This window comes from Oryzias melastigma, linkage group LG11 (assembly GCF_002922805.2).
Source record: "Oryzias melastigma strain HK-1 linkage group LG11, ASM292280v2, whole genome shotgun sequence".
In the NCBI taxonomy this organism is placed as follows: domain Eukaryota; kingdom Metazoa; phylum Chordata; class Actinopteri; order Beloniformes; family Adrianichthyidae; genus Oryzias; species Oryzias melastigma.
In genome coordinates this window covers 2,559,269-2,568,087 of record NC_050522.1, presented here as the reverse complement: position 1 = coordinate 2,568,087, position 8,819 = coordinate 2,559,269, and the positions used below count along the sequence as shown (strand labels likewise).

Below are 8,819 nucleotides of genomic sequence, written 5' to 3'. Positions count from 1 at the left end.
TTCTTTAGTCCAGTCTTTCCTCTTCCTTCTCTGTCTTCAAACACGTCTTCCTCTTCTCCTTCTTGCACCAGTAACTGTCCAATTTCCATCTGTAGGTCTCCAGCACCGATGGTGGTCATTGTCCCCTGATCTATGACCGATCCGGTATCAGGGTTCTCTTTGGTTTTACATCAGATATCCTGTTTGACAACAACCCTCTGCTGTTACCTGGACTTGGAACAGTCACATGAAAGCTCTGGATTTTGTTGACAGTCAGTGATGGCAACCGTCTGAAAACAGTCTGTTATTCTGTAATAATTGGACCAGGTTTAGTGTTTTACAGATCTGCTTTAAGTAGAATTCTCTGAGTTTTGTGTCAAACGTCATTGTGGCCTCGGCAACAAACAGACTGAATTTTCAAGTGTTTTTATGCGTCTTTCTCTTCCTACAAGCATGTTTGGGTTTGATGAGTTAGCTAGCTCCTTTCAGTGACTCTGTGCTGCTGGACTTTTGTTCCCTCTCTGGAATCAATACAATCTTGCTGAACTGAGCAGTAGAAATGTTCCGCCGTGATCCTAAATCTGTTCCCTCCCTCTGTAAACCGGATCTTTCACTCTTCATGTTTGTAACATGGAAATATGTTCTATTTGCCCTCCAGGTGAATCATTGCATAGCAGATGACTTATCAGTCAGTGACTTGGCAGAGTCAACAACAGCGGACCAGCAGAAGGCAGCAGGATTCTGCAAAGAGACTGGCTCTCACAGAGGACGTCCATGGAGGAGTGATGGCAGCATGTTCTCAGAGGAGCTTCTTCCTTCCTGTCGTCCGCTCTCCTGACTATGGGGGGGTTGTCTGCTGAGCTCCGAAGCTGATTCTTGACTGGAGAGGATGTCTCCACTCAGTCAGAACAAATTCTTGGCTTTTTTTCTCCTCTGCTGCGCCCTCACCTGCACGACTCTGCTGTTCAGCTTCACCTTCAGCGACCCCCCCTTTCATTTCCTCAAGTATGCTTCTCGCATTTCTGGCAGCTTTTTCTCCAAAGACATCTGTGCATGTGATACGTGCATGGCAGATGTGGGGGGCGACGCTTGGTTGGCTGACCGCTTCAATCAGTCCATTCTCCCTCTGATGACCCGGGACAACAGCGCCCTCTCTGATGACACCTACAGGTGGTGGCAGGTAAGACTGAAGGGTCTTCGGAAGACCGACCCGGAAAAAGGGTTCATTTTACATTTTATCAGATTCTGTAAACTGAATTTCATCAAACTTGGAGTTTGGTAAAATTGAATCTAATTTGTATCCTTCAAACTCTTTTTTTTATCAGAAATTGTTCGAAAATCCTGACAAAAAACTTCCTGAAACATCAGAAAATAGGAAAAAATCCTTTCTTAGATCAAAACGGATAGAACGTTTCTGAACAATATTCCCACACAACATTAACAGAGAAACTACTCCCTTCAGAAGAGGACACTCCTAAAGTAATCATGCTTGTCAAAACTAGAATGAAAGAGATAAACACTTTTGACAAAGTAATGCATCAACTGATGCCTTTTCAAGTCACAAATGACAATAAACCACTTATATTATTTATCTTATTTCTATGTTAACACTAAAACAAAAATGTAGAAGTTTTAGATGTCTCATCAAAATTCTCTGTGTTCAAAACCTCTGAAAAGTAATTTCTGAAATAGAAATTTAAAAAACTGAAATTACATGATGGATTTTTCTACAGTCTCTGTTTATCTGATTTTGTCGCATAGCTAAAAAAAGAATTGGACTGACTAGATTTCCAAAACTTAAATCAATTCTGACTTAAAAACTTAAATCCAGAGTTTTAAGGAACCAAAATATGAATCAAACACTTTAACACTAGGAGTAATTCAAAGTTGTTTTCATCTGAATGTTTGTCATAATCATGAATTTAACATTTTTCCGGGAATCGTAAATTAAAACTTTTTCTACAGATTAATTGAGAAAAAAAATGACCAAATTTGATTCCTGTATAAATGTTTTCTTAAGTGTGGCTCACACTACAGTTCAGTTTTTGTGTGTTTAGAAGAGATAACAGAGTTATGTAATCTGCGCAAACATGATCCAGATCCACAGATTACTGTAACTAACCCCAGATCAGGAAATGTGATGCTTCCTGGATATAAACAGGAAGCCTGACGGAGCTCTGCTGCTCGAGCAGACGCCCTTCAGCTGAGAGGCCCGCAGGGTAACTTCATGTGGCTGCTGTCTGCCGCTGTGCCTTTGAGCAAATCTGCGTGTTGAGCGTCCTCAAGCATGCTGCATGTCCAGCTACATAAACCTGCAGCCTACAGGGCAGTCCCGCTGTGGAACAGAGGGCTGCTGCATGGGAACATGTCCAGCTGCAGCTTTGTAGAAGATCGCTGCCAAACTGAATGACAGTTTCCGTGTGCACAATGATGCTTTTATTCTCTGAAGATGAGATAAGATAAGATAGTAGCCTACTCTATTCATCTCCACGGGGGACATTCAGTTGTCAGATACACATCACTCACACAACAATTCAAATTGAAGAAAAATATTGAAAATACTTCAAATGCTTCTGAAAAGATATGATAAAAATACATACAATCCATTTTAAAATCAATGACTTATTTTAAACCCTTATAGCAGCTGGAAGTTAATAAGGGGCGCCGCTCGGTGGACGCTTCCACAGTGAACCTTGAACTGTCTGTGTACCTCTCTCTGTTTGTCTTATAATATAGAAAAAAAAAAAAAAAAAACTTCTGCAGACAGTGAGATGAACTTCTCACAGCAGCTGCTTGTCTGTCCAGTGCAGACGGTGATCTGTGTTGTAGAGAATCTTCTGCATTCTGTCCACCAGAGACCCCCCCACCCAGCACTGACACACCTCCTGGCCAACTTGTCCAGCCCTTTACTGTCCCCCTTTGTGTTGTTGTTTCTCCAATATTCTAAACAATAAAAGTTTTTTAATGAAGTCAGAGTTCTTTTGTCTAATATCAGATTTCTTAGCAGCTGTCATTTATTACACATGGTGTCCCATGTTAAACAACACCTTGGTTCCCTGAGCCCCAGCGTCTTTCTTCAGAAACAAACTTTTGTCCCTGGACAAGCATTCAACGTACCTGCTCAAAAGCTGCTTTTATCAGTTAAGAGACATCTCTAAACTGAGAAAAATCGTTTCTAAAGGTGACATGGAGGTTGTTTTTTAGGCTTTTATTTCATCTTGTTTAGATTATTGCAATTCTCTTGTTACTTGTTTGAATCACTCTTCATTAAAACGCCTACAGCTGCAAAGTTTTTAACAGGGACCACCAAAAGGGCTCACATTTCCCCGGTTCTGTCATCCCTACACTGGCTCCCTGTCCATTTTAGAATGGATATTTAAATTCTAGTTTTTTCTTTTGGAGTTCTTAATGGACAGTCTCGCGACTACATTTCCCAACTGTTGATTCCATAGACCCCTAGTCGCCCCCTTCGTTCCTCAAACCCGAATCTGCTTAAGGTCCCCAAAACATGGGGGACATTGCTATCCAGGCAGTAGCCCCGAGACTCTGGAACGCCCTCCACTTCTCTCTTCAGGTGGCTGATTCAGTTAAATCTCTTAAGAAGCAGCTGAAGACATTTAAAAAAAGAAAAAAGCTTTTGACTAAATTGGATTTACTCTGTTTATTTTATTTGTTGATTTGGATTTTATTGATCTTGTTTTACTCTGGAAAGCACTTTGTGACAGTCTGTGAAGAGTGCTATACAAATAAAGGTCCCTTACTCTTCCATCAACCCAGAGTGTAATGTAGTGCCCCCCACGCTAAAGCTGCACTCATCCTAACCTGCTCAGACGTTCAGCTCACACTCATCTGTGACAAGAACACCCAAAGCACTCCAGGTTTAGCTTCTGTAATTCATGTGAGAAACAGAACTTTTTTGGGGAGGTGTCACTCAAACTGCAGGGGACCCAAATGCTTTGGTGCTTTCAGCTGAAAAACTGGACTTTTTCCTCCATCACGTGGTCGCTGAGGTCATTCAGAGGGTTTGTGCTCTCTGCTGCCTCTTTTCCCCACAAAAGTTTCATTCCCACTTTTGATTTTTAAGCAGAACCTGTGGAGATACAGCCTCAGACCATGTCACATCCTGTCTGTTTATGTGGTGGTGGGGGGGGTTCATAGAGCATCAATGTAAGCTCACCAGAAAGAGGCGGGCCCAAATGAGTTCCTGCAGACCTGATGACCCCTCAGATGTACTCCTGGTGCCTCCAGTTCCTTCATTTATTTAGCTGTGGCTGTCTTTGCTTCTACCAGTGGCTGCAGAGGGAGGGGAACCCAGCGAACTACACCAGGGTGGTGGAGGAGCTGTTCCGACTCATCCCAGATGAGGGGGGTTTCATGGACGCTGGCCCGCAGCGCTGTAGGACGTGCTCCGTGGTGGGGAACTCCGGGAACCTGAAGGGGTCCAGCTATGGGAAGCTGATCGACACCAGTGACCTGGTCATACGGTCAGTTTGAGGTTAAACTTTGTCCATCTCATGAAAGAAAGCTCTGATTCAGATTCAGGGGGGTTAAAATAGCAGTGGAAGCCAGCCAACCCCGCGGCTCCAGTGGGTTATTAAAGAAATAGATGGAAGTTCAGAACAAAAACCCTCGCTTTGGATTAATATTCTACCCACTGATCGAGTTACTGAAAACGTTGCATGCCCAAAGCTGAACTCCTGATTGGCAAATGCGACGCAGCGACCTGTCAAATATTTCAATTCTGGCTGTGCCGCCCCATTTGCGCCTCGTCACAGGACTTCAGATCGCCTCATGTCGCCTCTGTTGCATTGACTTAACATTGAAACTAGCCGCCTCCACCACACGAATTTCTTTTGATGTGAATGCTCCTTCACAAGTATTCAGCTCTCTAAAAGCCCTACTTCAATGAAATTCCTCTTTTTTGTGTTTTTATCCTGTTCTTTTAGCATTATTCTCACAGTAGAGGACCTATATAAAGAATACGATTTAAAACTGTGTTTCTGAGTATTTCTTAATTCAAATCGCATTGGATTAGAAAACCGGATGCTAGAAAAAGCTCAGGCTAATGTTGCAGTTACTGAAATGGTCTCTCTTCCACTCCGCTCCCCTGCCCAACCCAGGACCGCTCACATTCACTCCCATTCACCAAGCTGCCCTCTGGCTCAAAACTGTACGGCTGGATTGATCAAATATTTCTCTGCGTTATTTGTCCACGGCTAATGTTAACTTGAGGCTAACATTAGCTTGCACGTGAGCGCGGAAACAGAGCTGTCAATGACAGGGAGGGGGCGGGGTTTCTCCAAGCCAACAGCCCCGCCTACAACGAAGAATTGTATTTCTAATGAGCTACTGCTGCTGGGCATAAAATATGTCTCAAAAAAATCACAGACTGTGTGAAAAACTGCACAATCCTAAAGATTACTGGGAATGAATTAAGAAAAGTAAAAATATGGTTGGAGTGGGACGTTAAAAGTCCCCATCTACAGAGTCATCAACAGGTGTCTGACGTGGGGACAAAAACACAGTAAAACAGTCTGTCTTTGAGCCTCACCATTACCTTCTAAAGCCTCTTCATCTTTGGCAGCACGTGGACTTTACCAAACTTTATTAACACCGGAGCTCCAGAGTTTATGTTCTTTGATTTACTGTAATTTTTTAATTGTTAACACGACAATTCCAGTAAATTCTGAAGGACAAAAGTAGCTCAAATCACCATCTTCCTGAGGCTGTGCCTTTGATCTGAACAAAGCCATGACAGAACACCAAACCATCAGAGTATTTTATGATCCACCTGCAGGGAATTCAACGCTGCATGTTGATGTCAAAGTGTTTCTTTTAAGTCCAATATCATAGTACTGTTATAAGATTATGGAGTATGTAATTCCTAAAATTATATTTTTACCTCATTATTTAATCTTCAGGACATTCAAACCCGCCTTCAGCTGCAAATGTATTTTACCACTTAATCAGATCAGATGTTACATTTGAAGTTAAAGAGAGAAACATCTTTACTGTCATTTCCGAACAAGCAAAGATCTGAACGTGGAAACATTATGATCTAAAAATAAACATGATGGCGAGCAACTACAAAGATGATAGAAAAAAATTTCAAACCCACAGTCTGTGATTCTTTTTTTAATTTTACTTCCCATCTGGATGATCTATCAATCAAACAGGCAGAATGCTCTTCAAACCACAGCCTCCAGCCAGACAAAAACAGCCATTCTGACACTCAGCAAACAAGACAGATGTGGAGGTTTTTTCACTGAAGTCACATTTACCAAACTTGAAAACTCTCATGTGGACACAAACAGCAAGCGATGCTTTAGGAGCATCAACAGGATCCGTGTGAGAGAACTGATGGTGTCATGAGGAGCAGCAGAGGAGCATTAAGCCCATACTCATGAGGGAGCGTCTCTCTGCATTGATGCATGACTTCTGGTCTGCATGAATCCTCACTGCTGTGACAGCAGAACTTAGTACTTTGCTATTAGCGGTGGAGGTTCCTGCAGAAGCCTCTCATGTGTGCAAAATATGCCCTTTTATTTGTATTTATTTGGCCGAGCATCACAATCTGAGCCTTGCTGTGGAAAACCACGGGGTTGAGCAAAAACGTCGAATTAGCAGCGCAAGAACTACCAACAGAAAGTATATTCTTTATTTAGCTGAATGCTGCCGGAGAAAAAGAGTGATGGTACTCTGTCAATGACAGAAATGTGATTAGTTTGGGACAGAGAAGTGATCAAATGAGTCTAATGATGCTCTATGACCATCTTTACATACAACACAGGCTCCTAAATCATCTGAATATCTGCTGACAGCACCACATATGTTGATTTTTTTTTTTTTTGATGAGCTCAGCTTAAAACAATGATTTGGGGATTAAACATGTACAAAACATACATTTCTTATCATTTTCCCCAGCCACTTTAATGGGATCCACCTGAATTAATGAGAATCTAGACAGACATCTGAAGTTTGATGATTTTTAGGAGTCTGTCAACACTATATTTGCAGTAACAGTGTGTACTGAACACTGGTATTTCCTTCAGCTGACAGTTTGCAGAAGGAAACTCCTCCAGGATGTCCGGAAGCTTCTAAACCTTTGCTTCCATTGGAGTTGCTCTTTTTTGCATACATAAACAAAAGTACAACACCAACAAGAAGGTGGCCTTTCTCGTAGCTGACTGACAATGCAGGAAAAAAAAAGTATTTGTAGAAACTTTACCCACAAAATAGTTGTCAATGTCATTCACATGTTTTGAACATAAACTCCAGCTCCTCTGTGGGACCTGAAAAAGACTTGCATGAAGGTCCTGATCTGAAGATCTTACCATCAGCTGCTTATGATCCACCTGCACAATGGAGGCAAATGCTGGGAGATTTCTTCATGTTACTCATCACAATTTCTGCATAACCGTTTGTTTTTTTACCAGATCCTTTCCCTGGGGAAGCAAAAAAAAGACATGAGAAATGACACTCCCACCCAGTTTTAACCCATTAACACTGCAACTCCAGTGTTTATGTTATTTGATTTCCCAGGAGAAAAGCGGCTCGATGAGCTCGATGAGCTCGATGAGCTCGATGAGGCGCTTTTCTCCTTCACGACCTTCTGGAATGATCCTGTTAATGGTTGAAAAGTTACAGTATGTTAAATATTTTGTGTTTAAAGGTTAACCAAACCCTAAATCAACTTTTTTTGTCTGTTGACCTCTATAAATGGTTCTTTAAAATAGTTGCCTGTTGGTCATCAAGACATTTTTCACTAATTAAAATAAACTTGTTTAATTCTTTAAAAAAAAGTATCTGTGTGCTGCCCCCTACAGGTTTAGCTGATGTATTACAGTTGAATAGTGTGATTGGTCAACACCATGTAAGTTTCAGAAGTCTCACATCATGATCTGCAGCTCCACTAATGATAATTGTCCTGTTCCCCAGCTCCGCCCCTCTGACTGGATTTTTACATTTCCGCTGTGGGTGGAGTCATCCTCCACTTCCTTGTTTCCTTTAAGCCTCAGATGTTAAAGGGTTAATCTAAGCAAGCCAAAGCAGTCAACAACTATGTGACTTTGTGACTTTGTCACTTAAAACCTAGAAGAGCTTTAATTTTCAATGTGTGCGTGTTTCTGGCCGGGCACATTTAAGCTCTTTGAGGGTTGACCAGAAGCTAACTGACTGAAGAAAAAAGGAAATCATCTGCACACAAACACACATGCTCGCCTGCACATGCATAATTACTGCAGGTAGACTTAAATTAGATCCTCCAATCTGCAGTCGTTTTCTCTCTGGCGTCGGCTCTGAAAGGAGAAAGCCTCGCTCTCATATCAGATTATCTCTCCGCTCATATTTGGTCTGTTGTGTTGATGTAAGGTCGGCTCGTTTCAACAATGTTTGCCTTTGTAAATGACTTAATTAAAATGGATCTTTAAACTCTGCCAACTCAAATACGTGCTCACTTGCTTTATCTGTGGGTTTGCTGAAACCATTTTTCCCCAGTTTTTATGGAAATGAATTTAGAATTTTTCCTGTCAGGGATCTGTCACCATAAAAATAAAACGTTTTAGCCATCCTAAACATCTGCTGTAGAACAGATGAACTACTTTGAATGAGTAATCATCACACAAAACTCTGATCAAACAGACATAAACACACTGAATAGATTATCTTCTGGTCCCCTCTGGACATCTCAGCAATTCCATTGGGCTGGACAAAGGAAAGTTGGAAGTTCTGACGGGTTAATCCATTGATCCATCTACCTGCCAGTCAAAAAGAAATGCCTCTAAATGCACAATGTAAACTCTAACAAAAGCAAAACACCTGATTAAAAAAAAAAAAAAAAA

The 8,819-nt window shown here is 41.6% G+C and overlaps 1 protein-coding gene across 2 annotated transcripts in view; it reads left to right on the top strand.

The window, feature by feature from the left end:
* st3gal1l3 (ST3 beta-galactoside alpha-2,3-sialyltransferase 1, like 3) overlaps nucleotides 1-8,819 on the top strand; it is a 77,085-nt gene that overhangs the window by 61,006 nt on the left and 7,260 nt on the right. For both annotated transcript variants that reach the window (XM_024257936.2, XM_024257937.2), the window contains 2 exons: nucleotides 638-1,159; nucleotides 4,270-4,463. In XM_024257936.2, coding sequence (XP_024113704.1) covers nucleotides 869-1,159; nucleotides 4,270-4,463 — 485 coding nt within the window. In that variant the 5' untranslated portion in view covers nucleotides 638-868. The remainder of the gene's footprint in view (nucleotides 1-637; nucleotides 1,160-4,269; nucleotides 4,464-8,819) is intronic.